The 25,048-nt window shown below is 39.8% G+C and overlaps 1 protein-coding gene across 2 annotated transcripts in view; it reads right to left on the bottom strand.

Moving 5' to 3' along the window:
• Window positions 1–1,962: 1,962 nt before the first annotated feature.
• The window catches only part of BTBD19 (BTB domain containing 19), a 48,154-nt gene continuing 25,068 nt past the window's right edge, over window positions 1,963–25,048 (bottom strand). For both annotated transcript variants that reach the window (XM_007420237.3, XM_088153647.1), the window contains exons 4-8: window positions 17,184–17,243; window positions 8,856–8,924; window positions 8,023–8,154; window positions 6,536–6,661; window positions 1,963–5,390 (exon numbers count right to left, since the gene is read on the bottom strand). In XM_007420237.3, the coding sequence (XP_007420299.1) occupies window positions 5,259–5,390; window positions 6,536–6,661; window positions 8,023–8,154; window positions 8,856–8,924; window positions 17,184–17,243 (519 nt within the window). In that variant the 3' untranslated portion in view covers window positions 1,963–5,258. The remainder of the gene's footprint in view (window positions 5,391–6,535; window positions 6,662–8,022; window positions 8,155–8,855; window positions 8,925–17,183; window positions 17,244–25,048) is intronic.

Below are 25,048 nucleotides of genomic sequence, written 5' to 3'. Positions count from 1 at the left end.
TTCAAAGAAAAGGAATATGCATGGAGTAGGATGAAATAAGAAAAGTGATTCTCTAATCAAATTTGTGATATCATATCCTTTAAAAGTCTGGTGTTAATTAAGATTCCCTAATCTAGTAATGGGAACTGTACATACAGTTTTATATGGGGATGAGTAAAAAGTTGCCATGTAGAATGTAAAATTTGCTTACTCTGCAGGTAACTGAAAATTACACATCTGGTCTGCCTTATTAATAGTTCTGGGTAACAATAAAATGTACATGCCCCATAGAATTTTATCCAGTAAAAAAATATAGAGCCCTTTTAACTTCATTATGTAGTTGCTACAAATATACGTGGAACTGGTACAGCTGACAATGCTGTTTCCATCATATATCAGGAAACTGGTTATATGGACTAGACTGGTATTCAGCTGCCTTACACTGGGCAGTTTCCATTTATGTCAAAGCCTGCATTAGCCTTGTGGACAGAATAGAGGCCACAATGGACAACTCTAGGAGATGTGGCCGTTATTTCAGCATGATACAAGGACTTTGTGAGCATCACCTTATTCACCAGAATCAAACATTTATAACATTTAAACACTGTGTATCCAGTTCCTTGCATCTCTTAGTTTCAGTGAGGCCAAAACAAGACCAGTCCAGTTTCTGCTTTCAGATTAAAAAATTGCATCACATGACAATTTTACTGCATGTCTGCTTGGTAGACACCCTTGCCTACTGCATGATGTCAGCCGCAAACCAGCAAAAATGCATTACAAAACCGAAACATTCCACTTCCTCCTCATCCCTTGAAAACTAACATTTCAGTTTCTTCCTCTACATCTCCTATGAAACTCCAAAGAGGTCATTCTGTGCTTGTGGGCATTTTCTTTCTCACTGGAAAAACTGCGTGTCACTATCCCACTGCTCCATCTCCCTGATTCATGTCCAGTCTGGGGAAATGCCTTCAAACGCAGCTTTGCTGTGCTATTAGGATTTAGGGGACTGCTGCACTTCATGAGCTTGGTAGAATAGGGCAATAATGAATCAAAGGCTTTTTTGCTTTGCTTCTTGTTTCATGGAGCAGTGGAAACTCTGGGGGAGAAGAAATAAAGTCAGGTTTAAAGCAGAGAGGGTGAGCACTGATAAACTGGTGTTCTCGGAAGTCAGGAATTGATCTGTCCAGGCTCAAGGTGCTTCCTGTGAGTAAATCTGCACTAAACGTGATTGGAATCTATGGATGGTGAAGACAAAGTGGTTGAATCAAAAGTTGGGTTTAAAGCTCACCGGGAATGATTTGTATATGGAGTGGATGGTAGTGTGGCGGAGTTTAAAGATGCAGCACCAAGAATAAATTGCTCCCTGAATTGCTATAGGGAGTAGCTGCAAATCAGGATGTGTATTGTTTGATGTTGCCAAGTATGAGAGGGTGGAGAATTTCCTAAGGAATGTATATTCTCAAATATAATTGCATACATGCACATATACACTGGGTATGAATTGTGTATGCATAAGACATTTTCACATAACAGCTGGGTACATGAGAAAAAAAACAAAAGAAAGAATGCTATAATAGGCAACCATGCAAAACTAAACTGCCTTAAAGCCACACAAAGCAAATAGCAAGGGTGTGTGTGTGTGCCAGCTTAGATCCACTTTTTACAACCTGATACTTTCCAGATGTTTTAGACTATATCTCCAATCATCCCCACTCAATATGGTCAACATGGGTAATGGCCATGCGGGTTAAGAATGATATGTGTCGTAAGCCAACTAATCTGAGGGCACAAGGATGGGGAAGGCTGATTTTGATTCAAGAAATAATGGGAGAAGTGATAAACTTTCCTATCAATGGAATCACCTAATCCAATATGCCCTCCTAGATAGCTTTAATTAAAAATAGAAAACTTAGGAAAACCAAATGCAAATGTACTATGACTTGTGTATTTGATATAAGAAACAACAATACTGCACTTTCTTAGGAACGCATTTTATTAATTCAATGGGATTTCCACTTAAATAAATGGAAAGGTTCAGCTGTACAACACAGTTGGGTAGCTAAAGAATATTTTGCTAGAACAGACGTGACCTAGGAGGAAGGAAGGAAGTTATTTTGAATAGCTATATGAAGTTATTCTACAGTTTTACTATAGCTTCAAATACTTTCAATGTTTGAAAGGTCTTACGTATTCCTAGCTTTTAAATAATGCATTTGTGGTTAAGGTTTGTTTTGAACATTAATTAGAGATTCCTTTGGAAAACTTATTGCATCACACAAGGCCATAAAATATCACAGCATAATAGAAATCTTCTACCCATTTCCAAAATGGCAACCACAGCCAAGGAGGCAGGGCAGTTGGAATTGGGATTATGATAAGAGGTAAAATGTATTGTACAACCCCATAAGGCAATAGCAGCTTCAACCTGGAAATATTATAAAGTGGGGTATCACATCTTCCTTAATGCCTCCAGTCTGTTCTAAATCCCTCTCACAAAGAGTTACATTTACAATTTTTAGAAATCAGACAATTCTCATCAAGTGAGGATCTTCATTTACTTGTTTGAAAAATATTTGCTATTTTAGATCATAGCTGCATTTCCATATGCTGTTGGCTAATCTTACTCCCACTCTCATTTTCACACACAGGAGAAGCTGAACCAGATGATTCAATATATTGCAACAGAGTGAAGGAGAGGTTTCGTCTGTGTTCTCCAAGTCATTTACCTACCTAGCAACCAGGTACTCAAACAAACAAATCTAGGCAGGGCCAGGATCTAGATCTAAAGCAGCCTGGGTTCCTGATGTTACTTGACTGGAACAGCAGACAAATTATGTTAATGGACATAGTACAATCAGATCTGATTCACTTTGAATTCTTGTTACACACTGGTGGGGCACGTCATTTACTTGACCTAGGTTACCTTGACCCACCAATATGCACACCTCTACAAAGCTGTTCATAAGAGATAATACAGCAAGGAAGTTGCTTCTAAGCTATTTTTAAATGAATCTGGCACATTAAAAAAAAATCTTGGTTTTTAAAAAGAAATCTCACACACAATGATAAATCAGTGGATTGCTATCAGTGCTGCATATCTGAACCATTACATGTTCCAATCTGAAGGGTCCATTTTTATATAGTCCATTTCATGAATGTTGAATAGCAGCAACAACACTGGAGGAGGAGGAGGAGGAGGATTCCATGAAGGCGAAAAGAAAATTTTGGGATTCTGTCTGCATGAATCTGCCTCTGGACAAGCAATGGAGGGAAATGGATGATATTATTATCATATTTGTTTTCTGGTGTTTTATATCTCCAAAACTGGCAAGGATCAAAGGAAAGGAAAACAATCACATTAGTTTTAACTGTGTTAATTTATTATTTTTGTTCTTATTGCTACAAGGTTGTATTTCCAATTCAAATTATAAAAAACATTATTTCTATAAAGGGCAAAGGCAGTAGTCCTATTAAGAAGTCAGGCATTTTCAGCTTGAGTTCAAGCTGTTGTAAAACCACCCTCCCCAATGTAATCACTCTAAAACCTTTGGCATCTGTTTGCAAAAGGATTGTACACCGCTCTTCAGACAGAAGGCAAATATTTAATAGATATAACAAAGAACTGGTGGGATGAGCCCTGTGACTGGAATATAGCTATTTGTTCAAAAGGAACATAAAAAATAGTAAGGAGGAAGAGGCAGTACTGTCTTAAAGTTACCCAGAAATGGAAGTGAATGGATTAAAATAAGTGGAAGAATTAGTGCAAGGAATACTATTGTTGGCATTTACTAACTTCTGAAATTTTAGTTAAGCCAGCATTTACTGGAAGACAAACTCCACCAAATATGATCATTCCTAGTAACTCCTGATTTATCTTGCTGACAACTTTCTCTTTCAGTGGGTGAAAAGGTACAAGAGGATCTTTGACTTCATCCTAGCCAAGAGTTCTTGATTTTATAGAAAACTACAGTTTAAATATAGCTGAATACATACTGTATCTGGACAGCAAAAAAAAAAAAAAGTTTTAATGGGAACTGAGCAAGATTCCATGGCAAGAGAAACCAGTGGGAAGAATTTGCTCAAGATAGGTACAAGTTCCTACGAAAAAAGCGCAATACCAAAAGACATGCAATTCCAATGTCTTTTTTTAAGGAAGACAGCTGAAGAAGCCAGTGTGGGTACACAGAAAGCTTAATGAAAATCTTTAAACAAAATGAAAAACAGCTTATATAAGCTAGAAGTGTAAGAGATATGAAAGTTAAAACAAGAAGAGAATTGTGCCCATGTGATCTGACACTGTGTGAGTTTATGAGAAGTTTGCAAGTTTTTGTCAGTTCAGACTTCAGTGCACATTCACGGAGATGGCACCAAAGCTGAAAAGCTTCTTTGATGACTAAAAACTCCTTTTTAAAAACCAAATTGTTCTTTTTGGCTGGAAGGAGCTGCCTGGAAAATAACGCAAAGGGGAAGAGGTCACCCTCAAATTCTGGACCAGATTATACAAGTACAGCATCCAAAGGAAAACCAGAAGCAGCGGCCCATAGCATAGCGGGGTAGGTGAATGATAGAATATGGGCTGAGAAGTGAACACCTGTTTGAATATAAAAAAGGCTTATTGGGCATTGGTAGCCTATTTAAAGAGATAAGGCAAGTTAGTGGTATCATCAGTACAACAAAATTAGAATCAAGTAGCCCAGAATATGTACATCTCTGATAATCTGTGTGTAGGGCTCCCAAAATAAGTGTGTTCTACCTTAGCTAGAGCCATATGAATTCAAGGAAATATTGTACCTGAGCAAGGCAGATCAAAGGCACTGATACTTCAAAATCACCTGTGCATATTCATGTAGGATGGCTGAATGGGGTTGGGGGTGGCATCTAGCTGTATTTCTAACATAATTGTCCTAAACTCTCTGCTCAAGTATCTAATCTCAATCACACATAAGCATAACATAGGCCTGACTGTGGGATGGTATCTGCCACTGGAGATAGGAACGGGATGGACAAAACCATAAAAACAAAAAGAAATCAAGGTCCAAAAGTTGAGATACCACCTCTGATGGGAAAGAATATGTATTCCTCTCATGGAGACCAAACCTTTTCTTCTCACAGATTGGAAACTCTTGTCTAGTGCTGTCAGCTAAACGAGTTATAGCTTGGGCTGCAGGCAGGATGCCTTTGTGGTATTTAAGCAGCATTGGTCTATCCCCAAATTGAAAACAAAGTTGGGTTTGCTAGGCACAAAAGTGTTGCTTCCTCCTCATTCCAAGGACATCACATCATTTATGCTGTGGGTCAAGGTGGCGATGATGGACTCGAGGCAGTGTGCCACGCCGACGCTGGCACAAGGATCGCATCCCACGCCTCTTCCACAGAGCATGTGTTTTCCAGGCCTCAGCAAAACTCTCTACCTAGGAAGGGGCAAAACAGTTACAGAATATTTGAACCACTGCTGCATAGGAATGGAACTTAATAGGTGACAGATTCAGAATATGTTACAGAAGTGCCGTGGAAAATGGATGAGTCTCTTTCTCCCTCCTCAAGTGCAGGGAGGCCATCACCTACCAAACAATTACTAACCATAATTTTCTTAGTCACAAAGCTGATCATGTTCCTTCGCTACAATGTTGGGATTACTTATTTACTACTGGGATATGCAACAAAATGTTGTAGTTTGAATAGTTCCTGTTCAGTGGGTGGCCAGCCAGGCATATCACCACTGAGATTAATTCAATCCCTCCCATTCCAACCCCCGCAAAGAGTCAGTAAGGAATCTATGGCAGCAGAGCCTGTCAGATCCCAATGGACTGTTTGGCCAAGGTTTCCTTAATATTTTTTGCTTGAAGTTTGTTTGTATTTGTGCTGTATCCAGTACTTGGATTTCCTAAGCAAGGTTGCACAGATCAGTGGAAACTCAAATCATACTGATTTGTTCCATTTAATTTATCAGTGTGAATTTTTTTAAAAATAACCCCCCAAATTTGCAGTTGCTATAACATGGATTTTGTATGTCTTTTCATTTCTCTCTCTCTCTTTCTTTTTTAATGGAACTAGTGGTTATCCCAAGACACATTTTTTCAGCAAAGTTACAGTAATGTATACTTTCGTCTATGCAATTTTACTAATAAATGGTTTATATGAATGCATAACACCTTTTTAAAAATGCATCCTTCCCAAACTTAGTCAGATTTTTGTACAACTTTTGAATGTACAGTAAGTTCTGTGAACTTTTCTCACCAATAACAGATGGTAAGAGCTCTTTTCATTGCTACCATTCTGCTGTGGCAGTCTGTTTTGGTGGGGTGTGATATTTCAAGATAAAAGAAATATCCTTTGATGGATATCCTAAAGTAGAATTTCCTATAAAGTGGATGACACCACTGGAGGCCCTATCCTGTGTGTCTTATTTCACCTCCTTAAATGGAAGAACAGGGAGCAGGACTATGAAGTAAGAACCTGCAAGCCAAGGAATTACAAAACCTATAAAAGCTGAATGGGAACATGCCAAGTTTCAAATGCACGCAGAAACTACACAGAGGCTGATAGTCACTCTCACCGGAATCATCTGGTCTTTCTTATTCTCGTCTTCCAAAGAGGTCAGCTCCCTTGGTGACAGCAGAGCTAGACGTAGTTGTGGCACCACAGTTTGTGCCATATCATGCACGCCCCTACCCAGCACAGCCTGCAAGGAGTGAGTACAGGATCAGTACAGGATTGAATGTCTTTAAAGCAGGGTTGTTGTTGGCTATCAATGTAATTGACAGCTCTGCCCTGAGAACTGCCATTTCTCAGCTCAATACCAGAGCTCAAAGCAACTATTAAACAGCTATTCTGTTTGTTGATCCTACATTTCCTGCCCTAATTACATAATAATATAGAGATCCTGGAAAAACATTTATACACCCGAAATAGCAAAAAAATCAAAAGAAGCTGCAGTTCACAAAAGCTTATAACTTTCAATAAAACGTGCTAGTCAGAAACGGTGCTACCAGCCTCCTGATTTTTTGCTACCATAGGCTAGTATGGCTCCCCTCCTACAATGTACCGAAGATAAGTGAAAGATACCACTCATTGGCCAAAAGTTATTTTATGCCATTATTTCAATAGAATTAGAAGTAGCCAAGGCACCATCTGATCTGCTATCATAGAATTCCTTCAGCTTTCCTAGCCTGCGGATACTGACAAACCTCTGAAAGGGAAGAGAGCAATGTACTCTTTCAAGATTGCCTGTCCTGACACTTGAAATTACCCAGGTCTAGGTTCTCTTTATAGCAACACTGCAACAAATGTCCCATTAAGAGATGGTGCAGTTCCAATGGCTTTAAAAGAGGCAATGACAAAATATTTTTTTGAAATAGCTTAACAGTAGCCTGCTCTTTTTATATAAGGATAAAGAATATTTGGACTCATTCCAATCCACTTTTTCATCTGGATTTGAGATGGAAACTATACTGGAGCATCCATGTACAGAAAGCCCACTTTGCTGAGTTTCCTGGATGTTACTCAGTACTCATGGTAACAGCTGTCATAGTATTCATCGGATCATCCCACTGGATTGGGATATGGGGCCCTTATTGCAAGGGCGATTGTTTTACTTGGATTGAAGGTCCAGTTTCAAAAGATGGTACTGAGGGTCTTCAAGGGTTCTTCTCCTCCAGGTCAGTCAGTTATTAGGCCCTGAGTATCAGGGACAAAACAACTATGAATTACTGTCCCAAGTAAACATCTTTGGTTTCTTTCTTATTGGACTTTATAAGGCCTCTAAAACCCCTTTTATAATACTCACCTTTTCCATGAATTGCAGACCTATTAGTTTTCTATTCTGCTTCTATCTTATGTTATCTTGTGTTATTTTTATTTAATGGTTTTATTTGTGCTGTTATTTTAACAAGTCCAGCACTATTGTAATAATATTATATTGCTTAATTATCACTGACTATTGTAAAGTACTTTAGGAGGATTATCTCTAGTTCTATGAAACTCATAAAAAAAACTTTAAATCCTTGTCCCATTTTCTTCTTCCTCCATGTTATGACTACTTACAGACCCAACATGTGCCCATTCTCGAACAGCATGGATCAGCTTCACCTCATCAATGGCCAAACAGTCGCTCTGCAAAATAGTTTGCATTGCCTGTTCTGACAGTTCCAAGAACCCACGTGTTTGGACCACTTCCTACGGAGAAAAAAGATGCTGTACACCTCTGAGATACAGAATATGAGGATAAAGAGATACAGATAAAGATAAAGAGCCTGTGAAAAAAACAGAGAGAGTGTTGAGTTACGGCAATTCATTTCCCCATTATATTACTCACCAACATCATTATTAGGCTCACTGCCACCATTTCCTACTGCACCATGGAACAAAAACCTTTTTTGAGGTAGAGAGATGATCAGATCTTGACTATTGTTGATATGCTTGGTAACTGTCAACATAACCCTACAACACAGTCTGAAAGCTCAAGACATAATAGCATTGCTAAAACTAGGTGCAAACAATGCCTACTCTGTGTAGGAAAACATCTGGAAGCCCTGTATAATACTACCAAGAGTTTCTGCATGCAAGAAAGTTTATTATATACATGGTTGGAATGTATTATTTACCTTGGACATCATGGGCTATTGTTTGTAACTATTGGGTTTTTAATCTTTATACACCACCCAGAGTCACTGCTGTGAGGTGGGCAGCCATATAAATAAATAAATACAAACATTCATACATATACCTGTATGTATATAACCATGATTCAATTGGAAAGAAAATTACATTGATGTAATATGAACTCTCTTCATTCTCTAATGTCTGGATTAGAATGGGAAGTATTGTATTTGACATCCTTTCTGCATGGGAGATCTCAGTACCTACCCTATTCTTACCTGAGTGTAATTCTCAATGAAAGCCAAGCAATACATCTGCAAATCTAGCAGTCCATATGCCACTGCTGCCTGTCATAAAGAGAATAAGAATAAAAATGGGTAAAATGACTACAGTGGGTGCTGTTGCATTTATAGACCTACATTTCTGAAGGCATTAGCTTGGGAAACAATAAAATAAATACAATATTTATTCCAACTTTTCAGTGTATTTTATGGGTGAATTATTATACACTGTAATAATTAGCAACACTATATAAGGAAACAGAGAATGTTGCAATAATTTGAAGTCTCTTCTCTTCCCAGCTCCGCTTGTCTTTTTCATAATATCTAGTTTAGTTTTCCCAGCTGGTATCTTCCAGATGTGTCCACTCAGAATTGTTGAACTTAGTCTCAACATGTCTAGAGAATGAAAGATGGGTGAAAGCTGGTTTTGATAAACTGAGTGTATAATTTAGTACTATTGACAGATACATTATGTCCTATGTCTAGCTGAGAACACAGCTTATTGTTGAACTAATATTGTCTGTAATTTTAACAAGAACATATTTTTGTTTGTTTCTTTTATGAGAGAAATTTCAACTCTAACCCTCCAAAGGCAAAATCTGCAAATCCCACCATAACAAACATCTCTGTTCTTTGTATCACTATCTGAACATACAAATTGCATCTATATATTGAAGGTCCAAGGGGGCAACACAACATGGCACATGGCTCCCAACTCTCCTTACTTGGTACCTAGACTGCACTGGCAAAATTTAGCAGCAAAATTATGTGATTTTTTTTTTAATTGCCATTTTTGTCCTATTGTCAACTTTTCACTCCCTCAACTGGAAAAAGGCAGAAAATGTTCAGCCCCGACCACTGACAATACTACTTTATCACCAGACACACTTCTGTTGCCCCTGGAAGTCAAACATTTCATTTTTCTTTTTAAGTGCATCAACCAGTCTTTTTAAAAAGTCACCCATACTTGCTTTGGATCCTCTAGAGCAGTGTTTCTCAACCTTGGCAGCTTGAAGACATGTAGACTAACACCCAGCAAGGCTGGCTGGGGAATTCTGGGAGTTGAAGTCCACACATCTTCAAGCTGCCAAGGTTGAGAAATACTGCTCTAGAGTAATGGAAACATCTGTGGATGTTGTGCTGAGTTCATTCTGAAACTGTGGAGAGAAGGTATCTTATGGCTAGACTGAACAGAGTTTCAGTCCCCATATGACATGTTTACATCTCATTTTGCTTGCTCTACTAGTCCCCATCAGAATAAAACTTCTGGTTTGTCTGATATATTCTGAGCTCAGTGAGCAGAACTGCAGCTGGGAGTGAAAAGGAATAAAACATTCAGTGTGCAAAATATAAACAATTTCTGTTACTGAGTATATGTGTGAAAACAGTGTGGCTGTGGCAAACCACATTATCCTGCCAGTTGATCTCAGAATACACCAGTCCCACAAAGGGCAAGCATGCAACTCACCAATGATTCTAATAACAGATACAAACAATCACAGTAAATACCAAATATCGTTCAAAACACATCTGACCACAGCTAAGTTGTTTTTGTGCCTTGATCAGGTACCTATATCTACTGAAAATAGAACATAGACCATGGTTTTTCATAACCCCAGTCTATCATCCTTTGATCTCTAAAGTGAGCTAATCAAGTAATGTAAATATTCATCAATAAATACACATTGCTTGACAAACAAATAAATTAAATGTTTCTTCTTTACCAGAATGTGTTATACTTTAGGTCTGATGATGTGGGTGGTTATGGGGAACACGAAGGGGGAATCCACTTTTAAATGTGTGGGTGGTAAGCCTGAGAGGCACAAAGGGGGAGTTTAGCAAACATAAGCATGACGAGAATTTGATATGTTGGCCACAAAGTTCATCACTGGTATACAGAGAGGTTTTTCCATATGACTTGTTCTTTTTGCAGAAAACAAGAAAGAGAATGCACCTGTGAGCCCAGAGCTCCAACCACTACTTTCATTCCCTGCTCCTGGATTACTCATGAATCTCCCATCAACCTACAAATGTCTGTGAGACCCTAAAGAAGCTAACCTGAATTTGAATATGAAAGAGGCTATGTGTTGCACTATACGTGCTTTTTAATCACTTTAAGGACAAATGTGGTTGATGAAAACTAGCACTGTAAACATCTGTGATAAACATAAAACCCAATCCTTATTACACTTATGAAAGATCTACTGGCTTATTCATAAGGTTGCTGGTGTGTGTAATAAGGTAAATGGATGGAGGCCATCCTACAACATCCCACATTTGCTGGTAAAGTGGCTGGAAATCCACAAAAAGAGACAGTTGGAACTTCTGCACAGAATGAGCTGTTATTGTTTAAGACACAGTCTTTCTCTTTCAGGCATATACTCAGTGTGGGCAGTTGGGGAGAGTAGGACAGGTACTTCATATATTGGAAAATGGGGTCAGGAAAGGAGGACCCATTTCATCCTCTTCTAAGTTCTTACTTACAAAGTCATGTACAGTATGGAGGCCCCCTTGCTTTGATCTGAGGACTACATTCCGAAAAGTAGGTAGGGCCAAGACTCAAACTAAATTGGATATCTTGTCATTTACATTTAATTAAAATAAAATAAATTAATATAACTCCCCATGTATTAAAAGAACCCCCTTCTGTCCCACAGAGGTTAAGATCTTTATTAGGTTAATTGAGTTTATAAAACTTTCAAAGTTGAAGAATTCTTCAGGGAAGTTGATTAGAATGGAACCTTGGAACAAAATTATGTAAAGAGGCTCAGGCTCTACAGAAGTGTCCTGGGGAGGGTGATTTAAGACAGGCAAGATGGTGGTCGCAGCATCATGATATAAGCCCCACTCCTTTTGTACATGGATCAAGGTTGCATATATGTATAAAGGGACAGTGCTTTGACCACAATGCCAGGACGACCACCCTACACGTTTTGAACTCCTTCCCCCTCCCCCTCCAGACATCAGTACCAATCTGTCAATAAGATAACTCTGAAAACTGAACTGCCCAAATTTGCTTTCTTTTGGCAAAGAGAAAATGGGCAAGTCAGGCTGAAGGTTGCAAAGTAAAAGAAAAAAAACAGAAAAATTCCCCAGTGATCCCTTATGTAAGGCAATTCTGCAGCTGGTCAGCTGACTCAACCATTCTAAGCCCCTCCCCTTCTTGCTGGTCACATGACTCACCACTGAATTCCAGAAATCATGCTCTGCATGCTTTCCCTACCTTGCTAATCTTTTCAACCCAACAGAATGTTGAAAAAAATTACATAAAGGTCTCAGGACTCTGCTCATCATCAGAATAATAATGTTCCAAAAATACAACAGAACAAGGCCAACTTTGGTATTGGGAGAGAAGATGGCAAAAGAAATAATGATTTAAGAATGGGCTGGGTCAAGCCATAGTCTACAGAGAAGAAAATCCAGAAAAAAATCCCCAGTGCATCCCTATGGGAAAGGCAGTCAGGCTGTGACTTAGAAAGTTGCCAAGCCTCCATTCTAAGCCCTCCTCCTCATCTCATGATCCAGAGCAGAGCTATTACTACAGAGTTCTAGAAAGCACGCTCTGAATGCTTTATCTTCCTTTTTTTTTTTTTTTTAAATAACTCAGCCAGAAATTTTGGAAGGAAGGCTGCTGGGGGCTGTACCCAAGGCTTTCAGAGACTGCACACCACTCTAAGGCCTCGCATTGTATAAATGTGATCCTGAAAATGATTTAAGAAAAATGTATATTGTGAATTATAATCTCAGACCTGTTATTTTATGTATATATTCTATTTTATCCTGCTTTTAGTTTTAAAAAAAGCCCTTGAAACAATACAAATACAACATAAAAATAGGACAGTATTGTCTACTGCGTTATGGTCCTGATGGGCGAAAGTAAGCTACAGTGCAGGGCTAAGCCATCTTTGGTGGTCAAGAGTTGCAATTAACACAAGGGATGCTAAAAGATGCAAACTGAGTGGAGTCACGTTACATTTGGGGTCAGGTCTGAATTTTGTAGTGGGGGAGTTGGAGTTCCTTTTTTGTATTTTTTTACTCTGATATGCTTATTTTACAGCTTTTACAATACTGTTCCTGTGTTTCCAACATGAAGATTGTGAGAAACTGTGTCATCAGTTTTTAGCAACCAAGCTGAAAAGCGGGCACAGGTTTCCTACCCCTTCTATAGTGAAAGGTAAAAAAAAAATAGGGCTTTATGTATTGAGTAATTTGGGGCAGTTTCTGTATAGTACTTTAGCCTATGACATCACCTGCTTAAAGGTATAGGATAAAGCAGTATATGCTAACTGTGTTTCCCTAGGCTGGAGGGTAACTGCAGTGTAGGAATTATAGCAGTGCTCATTTCTCATTAAACCACCCCAACCAATGATAGATGCCATGATAGTGCTGTTAGGGTAGTGTTTTTCAACCTTGGCAACTTTAAGATGTGTGGACTTCAATTCTGGGAGTTGAGGTCCACACATCTTAAAGTTGCCAAGGTTGAAAAATGCTGTGTTAGAGCAATTAAACTCAATTAGGTTGAATGAGAGGAGGTGCTGAAATAAATGGAGGATTTCCTCTCCTCTGTGATCACTATAGTCCTTAGGCTACAGAGATATCAGTTAAAGCTCATTTAAAAATAACAACACTAAAAATAACAGGGAGTTAACCAACATTAGTTCCATTATTTTTTTGACAAAATTGTTTCTCAAAATGTTTTTGAGAAAATTACAGCAACAAAGCATGCAGCTGGAGACACAAGATACAGTGTTTTTTTTCAAAGTAGATTTTTAATTTGATTGCATTTTAAATCTTGTAAACTCCCCAAGGGATTTTATTAACAGATAAATTATAAATCTCTACAATATATAAAATATATTTAAAAAATAAATTCACACATGCATGCAGACATACATATAGACATAAAGGTATTTCATTTAAAGCTTTAAAGGAGGCTGATACAGTACTTGAAGTGAGGAACAGAGAATAACCATACAAACAGACTGTCATGAGAAGTTTTTAGTTCCAAATTTAGCAGAGAAAATCATTCTTTGAGAACAGGATTACCCAGAATTCAAACCAGAACCTCTTTCTGTGAAACAATGATAGGATTTTCACATCCAAAACAGAATTTCCCTGTAATTTTACACTGGATGCTTACATACTGATTTAGGAATGTGAAAAATAAACAAGCATATCTAGATTGTCATTGCTTGTCTTTCATGAGTTTTATAGCACGACATGGTTATGCTGATGGGAAACTACATAGTTACAATAATCCTACAGTAATTCTGCCACTTGCTGTGTGGAATGATAGAAGTAGATGAGGGACAAGCATGGAATGTGGGCATATTTGAAACACAGGGACTGGGACATGCTGAATCACATGACTATGATTCAAGACTGCCACCTTAAAACACTTCCGTCTGCAATCCTTCATAACTATCATATTACAGTACTGTTTGTCTACCATAGCTGGGCATCATTACAATACAAACTAGAAATAAGGTCCCAAGGTATTTCAGTTAGTGACACCAGTTGTCCAACATAACACAAAGCTGTGAATGCTAATTAATATTAAGCCAGGTCAGAAAAGCAGCACTACAGATTTATTTAATCAGATTATTTTATCAATGGAAAATTAGCCGAGCCCCTATTGGCCACCTTATGCTTGTGCAGACATTACCTCTTCCCTCCAGTTCCTGGAAGTTATTTTCCCGGGCCATTCTGTTAAGGGCAGTGGGGGAATCCAACTCTTTAAACTGGGTTTCCTTCTATACCCATCAGGTCTTGGAGAGCTGGATCACCTGAATAACAGCTAATCTGCAGCGATGGCGGCAGTGGGCTACACAGTGAATCTGCATGGTGAAACATATCTCTTCACTGCTGTCAACTTTGTTCAGGCTTCTTTTGACTATGGGTATAGTGCTCTTTTGAATGCAGGATTAATAGCCATAAATTTGTGTCCAAAGAGCTCAACCATCAGCTGATATCAACTGACGGTGAGGCTCCCTTTGAACTCACCTGTGCAAAACACTTGTACAAAACCAGCAAATTTTGACAGATGGCTAAACCTGCTATCTAGCTCTTTGTCAGAACTAATCTCCTTCTTCATCACTATCCCTATAGGGAAGAATGACTGGGAAATGTTCTCCCACCAGCTGATGACTTGGGGGGAGAAGGAAATAATGTTGGGGCAATCCATCAACCTGTGTCCTTTACACCATAAATAAGGACATCATCATTTGCCAGCATTGTGCCTATGGCAGAATTGGGATCATCGGTGGGGACAGCATGCTGCTGACATTGCTGGTGGAGAGCAAAATAACTGGGCCATGAGGAAGAGCCCCAGATCAGCACTGACCCTTTTGTTACAGCAAAGCTTTTCATCCTCCTGCCACATGCAGTATACAGTATGTGCCACTGGAGTGAGGTAGCATACATAAACAACACAGAAATGGCTGCTCTATCTACATCATGTGGCATGTCCTGTTGACTTTCACACAGTGACACAGAACAATCCAATCCAAGTGGAAGCAAAGTGAAGCAAAAGAAACCGAACATAGCAAGAATCACTGTATTATATGTTCGATTCCTGGCTTAGGGAAATGTTGAAAGCTGCCAGCATTTCATATACTGGTTGCTCTTCAATTTCAGTTTCCGAATATGGCTTCTGCATTCAGCTGGCATGAAATCAGCCAGGGCAAATGATGTCAGTGTTGAAGGAGCCAGGGCCTGCAGAACAAAAGCCATGGCTCAGTGGTATACCTCGTAAAATCCCTGAATAAGAACTCAGAAGTGGGGGAAACTCAAAGAAAGCACCATTTCATCACTGCCTTGCAATATAGAGCAGAAGCCAGGAAGGGACAGCAAATGTGAAAGAGGCTATGCATTCCTTTCCCCTGAACTGGAAAACCCCTTACAATATTGAAACATTGCAGCAGTGATGGGTTTCCAATGCTTCTCTCACCACCAGATAGCCACTATTTTTCCAGTGCCCTTTCCAACAATTCAGTTTTTCCCTCAGAGTTAAAACTGTCATAGCTATAATAAGAATCTCTGAAATTTCTTTATTTTGTCCAAAACCTGAGACACGCATCATGAGTCTTCTAGTAAATAGACTCATTCACCAGAAAGCAAAACTAGCCTGTTAGCACCACTCCATTCCACTATCTAGTCTTTTTATACTGATTCATTTGTTGTCCCAAGTGTCTGGAAGCTGTAAGGGTCTGGATGGGAAGGAGCAGATTCAAGTTCAATCTTAGCAACACCAAGTGACTGGATATCTGGACCACCTGATTCTGGAGCAGGGTTTCTCAACCTTGGCAACTTTGAGACATGTGGACTTCAACTCCCAGAATTCCCCAGCCAGCAAGGCTGTCTGGGAAATTCTGGGAGTTGAAGTCCACACATCTCAAAGTTCCTAAGGTTGAGAAATACTGTTCTGGAGAATGTCCATCTTTAGTCATGAACAGGGCTGCTCTTCCATGTTCAGGATTGATACCCAATTTGGAGACATTCCTAGACTTGCAGCTCCTCCTTGAAGACAATTGGCAGCTAGTTCTCGGAAAGCTAGAGTCTTTGCACAGCTTCATCCTGTGAGCCAGTTGCTTCCATTCCTGAGCCAAGAGGCCCTCCAGACAGTCACTCATGCCTCACTCATCTCATGTGCGGATTATTGCAATGCATTCTATATGGGACTGCCTTAAAGTCTACTTGGAAGCTGCAGCTAGTCCAGAATACAGTGGCACAGGCAGTAATGGCATGCTCATGTTAACACCTCTGCTTTGTGAGCTGCACTGGCTGCCAGTTAGTTGAATTCTGGGAGCAATTCAAGCTTCTCGTTACTACCTATAAACCTTTCATAGCATAGGGCCCCACTATCAGGTGAACAGATCTCTCTTACAGCATTTTTCCTTTCAACAGTATTTGCTTGTCTGTTTGTCTGCTAACTCACTTACCCACACATTTCCACATTATTCTCCATCCCCCTCCAACTGGTAGAATGGAGGCAATGCTTACTCATCACAGGTTATCAGGAAAGCAATTCATTGCAAGTTCACCAGTGCCAGTCTTTCCATACCAGTTGTTCAACATCTGTATTCTATAATGAAGATTTCTACCACTGCTGTCTGTCTACAACCAATGCAACTGATTTCATGTGTTTTTACCACTTAAGACTATGCATTTCTTTGAACTGAGCCCAACAACAAGGAATCTGCATGGAATTAGACAGCTGTCAACATGTATCTGTAGCATTGTCTGCCTGGGAAAGATTTCTTGCTCCTATCCTTAAAGTGATTCAGGGACTGGCATTCAGGCAAGACCAGGAACATCACAACTTACCTGAAATGCCTCACATGCTTGGTCCGCTTTTAGTGTGTCTTTGATGAATTCAATGCATAGCTGAAATAAAAGAGACTGAGAATGAATGAGACATGTATTGCTTCAATAATGCAGCAACTTCCCATGCAACAGGGATAAGAAACTAGGACAAAGGTCCTCTCCCAGCAGCTCTAACTAATAGCAAGGGAACTTAAAATTGTAATTCAACATCTGGCGGGCATCACATTTCTTACTCCTGCAGAACTGCAGTATATTTTATTTTCAGGGGGAACATCTTTTTAATGTGGAATGAGGGGCTCACATTTCTGCTTTGAAATCCAATTCTGAATGTTGCCTCTGTTCCAGAGTCTCTTTCAAACTGAAATTTTCTCACTGCTAGCTGAGAGCTGCTTCATATAGTATTACAGAGGAAACTGACTAAAACAGCACTTTCTGTCTCTTGGTCACAAATCCCAGTTCATCAGCCATATGCCAATTGCCACACATAAATTCTCCTATAAGAGTAATGCATAGGTTCTCTTCTATTTCCTAGGCTTTGCGTACAGAAAGCAGAGTTGCAGGCAGTAAGGGCAACTGAAGGAGATAGCCATTATCCTCATGGCCTGTAAGAAAAAATAGCAGAAAGTAAAAATAAATATTGCAGGATGCTAAAATTATGCTATTTTTTTTTGATGCCATATGGATTGATTTCTAAATTTGCATAGATAGAGTAAATTCAAAGTTCAGGTGTGAGCTCAAGAAGCAGTAGGTATGACTTAGGTATGGAATTACAGTACAACTTTGATTTAGTAGACAATTTGGGAGAAAGGGGTGTCTGTTAAATCCAAATGTCAGTTAAATCCAAATTTACATCATTAGTGTTAATTTATGTCATTTATGTAATTACACAATTGATATTTTATATCATTTGCATTATGAAATAAATTGAAGCCTATGACATAAAGCTGTCAATTACATAGTTATGCAAGTGATGTGAATTGATCCGAGTGACCTAAATTACATCAGTTGTCTAGACTGCTTCAGAAGGAATGGGTTTTGCATCCAAAGTCCATTGAATGGAGATCTGGAGAACCAGGAACCAATGTTCTACTGTACACAGGCAGCGCCCCTAACTTCTATCCTGGTAACTGTTACAGTAAGCATCAGGAAATCTGCAAGCAGGCTATAAGATAGGACTTCAGATTACCAAAAATGATAAAGAACTATGATTCAAAAATCACAGTAAACATGTTTATATGCAAGTATAGCAATAAGTAACAAAACTAAGAGAGAGAGAGAGAGAGAGAGAGAGAGAGAGTATGCCCCAGAGCAGAGCAGCCTTAGATTTTTATCAAAAAGCAAAGCTGACAATAAGGGAAAATATAACATTCAGGGGAAAGATTTCATTCCTCTGATAAAAGGAAAAAGGTCACTCTGTCTATGACATAGTCATTCAGCTCATCCTGTGTTAGAACCATAGCAGGAATGTACAAGCACTAATAGATTAAATATTACACAAAATGTCATTTCTGTTTTTGGGCCTAATGTAGGTGTGCACACACACCTACATCATTGTCGTATGTCAGCTTGGATGGAAAAGGCAAAACAACAAGCACAGCTTTTTGGGAAACCATCCTTTACAAGTTATCTTTTTTGAATGAGGAAATTGTATGTAATTATTCCTAATTACATCTATGTTCTTAGATGACTTAAATATCTGAAGCCAAAGCTGGGAAATTTATTAGGAATTATTATTAGAGATGCTACTGATTGACTATGTTAAGCAATAAATTACGGTTTAGTGCAATGACTAGATTCATACAATATACTAAGCTAAAACCAAATAAATCACATTACAGGTTCATGCAATATGTGAACCCAACCATTATGTTACGGCTGTAATACCTTAAAGTTTATGCCATAATAAATTTGTTAGTCTTGAAGTTGCCACAAAAGCCTCCCAGAGTCTTCTGGAGTAGGCAGCCATAATAAATTATTATTATTATTATTATTATTATTAATACCATATATGCACCAAACCATCCAGATACTTTACAATACAATTAGATTATGCAAAATGCACAAACAGGTATTTTCATGTTGTTAAGGAAGAACAAAAGAAAAAGAACATTTAGGATACTATCCAAGAAGATGAAGACATAATTAACATGGCTGGTGTGGGTCTTCCGGGCTGTGTGGCCGTGTTCTGGAAGTTTTGTTTCCTAACGTTTCTCCAGCACCTGTGACCGGCATCTTCAGAGTGCAGGAGCACAGACAGGAGCAGTTCTCTCTGTGCCCAGGGTGATGTGCCCCTTTTGTGGATATTTATAGAGATCTAAGAGGGGGGAAAGGGGGGGATTGGAGGTTGGGGGGGTTGGGTTACTGAGTGGCTGCTTGTTTTGGTGTCAGAATCTGTGTGTATCTTCCTGCGGATTAGGCAGGGTTTTTTCTTCTATTGAATTGTTAACGAGGGGCTGCTGGGGGTGATTAGCAAGTTCATTGTGTGAACTGTTCACACGTCCTGGTGGTTGAGCTGAGTTCGTTGACCTTTTGCAGGCTGTATTTTTCAGGATTGGTAGCCAGGTTTTGTTGATTTTTAGACTCTCCTCTTTTTTATTGAAACTGTGCTGGTGTTTGTGAATCTCAATGGCTTCCCGGTATAGCCTGGTATAGTGGCTGTTGGTGTTGTCCAGCCACTATACCAGGCTATACCGGGAAGCCATTGAGATTCACAAACACCAGCACAGTTTCAATAAAAAAGAGGAGAGTCTAAAAATCAACAAAACCTGGCTACCAATCCTGAAAAATACAGCCTGCAAAAGGTCAACGAACTCAGCTCAACCACCAGGACGTGTGAACAGTTCACACAATGAACTTGCTAATCACCCCCAGCAGCCCCTCGTTAACAATTCAATAGAAGAAAAAACCCTGCCTAATCCGCAGGAAGATACACACAGATTCTGACACCAAAACAAGCAGCCACTCAGTAACCCAACCCCCCCAACCTCCAATCCCCCCCTTTTCCCCCCTCTTAGATCTCTATAAATATCCACAAAAGGGGCACATCACCCTGGGCACAGAGAGAACTGCTCCTGTCTGTGCTCCTGCACTCTGAAGATGCCGGTCACAGGTGCTGGAGAAACATTAGGAAACAAAACTTCCAGAACATGGCCACACAGCCCGGAAGACCCACACCAGCCATCGTATGCTGGCCGTGAAAGCCTTCGACAATACACATAATTAACAGTCAGTATAGAAACAGAGAAGCTTAAAGCATTAAAATATACATATTAAAATACACACACATACACATTATAAGATGCATATGCTTTTCATTTTGTTTTGCACTCTCTCAGCACGTTGTGTGACATCGTGTATGAGTTCTCACATTTGCTTATTGCAAAATTCAAAGAAAATAATGCAATTTGTAGATAAGTGTAAGAAAAAGCTGCAAAATCTGAGAAGTAGGCCTGCTGGCATGTTATTCAGTTTGGCCATGGATTGGTAATTCTAACAGTGAGTTTTGGACTGGGATGACTGAGGCCACTTCCACACGCTACTTTGCTGTGCTCCCCTCCCATCCTTATGCCAGCAGAAAATCACACCACCCTACTAAATCTTGTCACCCTTACTCCACACCTGGAACAGGACTGTGCTGTGATGCTTTCCATACAGCTTTAACTCACAACCTGTTAAAGGCTGTGATTGGTGGCTCCCTTGGCTGAAGTTCCAGCCTTGCCCAATGTCATCCACTGCGTGAAAAGCTTCCTCTCGTTGGCACGTACAATGCTGTGGTTACTCTGTGCACTGCAACTGTAGTACTATCAATAACCCTTGTAAGTATGGGTTGGCTCTATGTAGCAGTCACCTGCAAGTGTGCAGCCAAGTTGCAGCCGCTGATAAGTATGAGTTTAACTTAGGACAAATTAAATTATATCTTCTACTGATAATGAATTTAAAACATTTAACATTATGAATTTGAAAAAAAGATGAGTAAAATGACAATAATAACGTGGGTTTATCCTTGGCTGGAAGATATAAGAGAAAATATCTCTTTTACCCAAATCTGTTCTAACTTGGTTTTGCTTTTCTTTTGCCAATAGATACCAATCACCTGAGGCAAGATTATGTACTCGTATTCAGTCTAGCAAAGATAAAACAGAAAAACTGGAAAAAAGCTTATCTTGGACCAGAAGGCTGGTCCTCTTACAGAGTCACATGTGCTTACTCATTTATGGAAGAAGACACTGTTTTGGACTCACTCACTTCCTGCTACTGAAACTTCCTATAGAATTTCATTTGACTTTTCACCGCTACATGCAGTCTCTGATTTCAGAGCTATAAATATTTTTCTAGTAATGAACATAATACCAGTGGATTGAAAAAGTAATAAGTGTAGAAGATTATATGGGGTTGTAGGGGTTTCCCCAAGAGCAGAATAACCAATCACGCCCCATTATTAGCAATGGCAACTACTGTATATGTGACTCATCATAGCTCAAAAGTGGAATCCTGATAATTTTTAAAGACAGTCCCTTTTAATGTGATGTGGCAGAAGCCAAAATTAGCCTTTGTTGAATCACACTGGACTTTATTCACCCTGCAGTACAAACAGAAAAAAGTTCTTCCAAGAATTTTGCTTGTCAATTTTTTTGCCCACTTTCACTAATTTAAGTAATGGGAAAGGACCAGCAGCAAGCAGTGATTACAGGAAGATGGGGTCAGGAGGTGAAGTTAAACTCTCTTACTCTTTTCAGTGTTCTTGATTTTGGATAGTGAAAAAGATAGTACTGATTTGATTAAACAACATCAGGGAGGTGAAGGGTCAGTATCTAAGGGGAAGTAGAGATAGAGGGAAGGATAATGGTGGTCATGAACAGGGGGAAATATGATGAGAGATGCCAGAGGAAGAGACTGGAAATTCACTGCCAATCTGTTACTGGCTCTCCAATGTCAATTCAAGACCCAGGCAGCTGAACTACTGGGAACTGGCTGATGGTTTTGAATGCCAAGTCTGGCTGCCATAAAACTAGCTATATTCATGATTTAATAATGGGCGAGAGGGCAGACCTGGTATGTGTTACTGAGACCTGGCTGGACAAAGAAGGGAGAATCTTATTCAGTGAGATCTGTCCAGCCAGGTGTTATGTCTTGCATCAGTCCTGATCTTGGGGCAGAGGAAGCGGTATATGGCAATTGTGCACCGTTGCAAGGAGCACTCTTCTTCAAGTGGCTAGTTATAAGGCCATATTCGTGAAGATGGGTTAAAGAGACAAGCTTGAGGGGCTGCTATTCTACAGTCCTCCCAACTGCCTGGGAACAATCTTCCCTGAGCTGCTTGATCTCATTGTAGGAGTGGTTACAATGGATTCACCCAGATTCTTATTTTCCATGTCTAGTAAAATTCAAGTCTACACCTGAAATCTGAAGGATTGCATCAGAGGCCTCAGAGTGCAGGATGGTGAGGGTGACTGTGGCTGGGACAGCTACAGCTTTGCACCACACTGCTGGGCTGGACTGGGCTTCACACTGTGCTGTGCTGTGGCTCTGGGGCTGCTTTTTGCAGCCCAAGGGCACAGCACACAAAAAAGCCCCTTTGCATGAAGCCCAGGAGCACAGCGCAAAGGGGCTTCTTGGTGCACTACAGCTCTGGGGCTACAAGAAGTAGCCCCAGAGCCACAGTGCAGCATGAAGCTCAGTCTGAACCCAGCCCAGCCCAGCAGGGCAGCAGAAAGCTGCAGCTACCCCAGCCCAGTCACAGTCACCCTCACCATCCTGCACTCTGAGGCCCCTGCCGTCCTGCACTCTGCTGTCCCAGCTGACCTTCGTCATCTTCTTGCTCCTGCTGCTGATGAAGTGTGCCTGACCTGGCTGTTCACAAGGCAGCTGCTGGCCACATGAGGCCATCTTCCCCAGGTCTCATGAGGAAACCACCATGCATAACCTGGGGAAGAAAGCCTCATGTGGCCAGTAGCTGCCTTGGGAAAGGCCAGGCTGGGCTGGGCATGCCTCGTCAGCAGTGGGAGCAAGAAGACAGCTAAGATCAGCTGGGCCAGCAGAGTGCAGGGCGGCAGGGGGCCAAAAGGGCATAGATGAGGGAGATGAGTGGGTGGGGAGAGTTGAAGTACCCCTGCAGTCATAAGTGTGGGCAGGCTACCAAGCACCCAAATTTTGATCACATGACTGCGGGGACACTGCAACAGCCATAACTTCGGGGACCAGTTGTAAGTCTCTTCATTCAGTGCCGCTGTAACTTTGAATGGTCACTGAATAAATGGTCATAAGTCAAGGACTAACTGTAATGAATTGGGTTTGACTACTTACAAAGGAAAAAAAATCAAACCTCTTCCAGAGCTTTCTGAATATTTGGAGTTTGCTGTTAATACACTTTTAAATAACTAACATAAAAAGTGCAACATTCTGTTCTATAAGTACAGTTCAAAAAATAACAAATGATGTAGATAGTTCTACCTCACACATATCAAGCACATAAAAATTGAAATATAGCTAATTATAACTCTATCAAGATCAGTATAGTATGTGCTGGGGCTGGGTTCATATGTCACTTTAAACCATGTTTAACCATGTTTTGAATATACCATAATTCTTTCATTCAATTCATTGTTTTTAAGGACACACTGTGATTTTGGCTGCCTTATAAAAAACATCATCGTTCCTACTTCATGTTATATTTTCTTCTAGCAAACATTCTGCATGTATCCACAGCAGAACTGCTGATGTGCTCATAGCAAAAAAATAAGAATAATAATTTTAAAAAACTTGCTGTGGAGAAGTCCTTGTAGAATTATGAATGATGTAGAGCAGTGTTCCTCAACCTTGGCAACTTTAAGATATGTGGACCAACTCCCAGAATTCCCCAGCCAGCACTGATGTAGAGGAAACTAACTGCAGTGTTTCAGTCTCCTTCCCCAGCTTGGTGCCCACAGTACTGGCTTTCAGCTACCATAATCCAGCTCATGGGATTTAAAATCTAACATATCCAGGTTGGGAAGAATGGGATTATAATCATAATGAATCGTAGTATGATCACTTCAAAATGAAACTCTTTTAAGGGAAATTTCAGCAAAAATAGCTTTTCTCACAACCACATAGTTATTAATTTAGTATTCATTATTAATAGTTACAATTAAAAGTACAGAAATCCTATTGTCCTTTGCCTTGTTAACCTATGACTCTAAACTTATGTGTAATCCATGTGCTTCAATTTCAGTCAATTATTTCATCCTTGTTTAAACAGACCTAACCGAAACACGGTCACATGGGCTGCATCACTAACTGAAGGGCCATAAAGGAGAGGTAATAATTAACCATGAGGGATGAATATGAGCAAGGAGTGTTCAAGAAGGGTGTTCAGCAGCACTACTGCTTTGGAAGACAGGATAAGTTACACAACACCACAATGTGTAAAGCCTTCAGCAGAGACACAGATTTAAGGGCAATAGACAGTTACTAATGTGGGGTGGCCGACAACAGTTAATAAAGCTAAATAAAGAAGGGACAAATAATTCAGATCAAGGTTATTTGACATGTGAAACAGCTCAGGAGATGAGATCTGGCTTGATTCATGTCTCCATGTGGAAAGTACAATTAGAAATATGGATTTGGAAAGCTATATGGTGACAACAGCAAACCAAGCTGTTATGGGTCTGCAGATGGGCACAGAATAAAGAAATAAATAAACAGGCAGATACAAAAGTAGATTGGGACCCTTTGATAGATGTAAAAAGCTCAGCAGGTATAGAAATGTCCTTTTCCACACAATGAGCAAAAATGGAAGAGTGTTTAATTTTGTTATGAAGATGGCAAGTACCTATTTCTGTGGACCTAATTTCCTTGGGAAATCATACCTAACCCTTCAACATAAA

The sequence above is a fragment of the Python bivittatus genome, unplaced genomic scaffold, assembly GCF_059951505.1.
Source record: "Python bivittatus isolate LINGU-HERP-01145 unplaced genomic scaffold, Pbiv_v1 ctg000700_np1212, whole genome shotgun sequence".
Classification (NCBI taxonomy): Eukaryota; Metazoa; Chordata; class Lepidosauria; order Squamata; family Pythonidae; genus Python; species Python bivittatus.
Note: the sequence above shows the minus strand (reverse complement) of the source record. Positions and strands in the feature narration are given on the sequence as shown.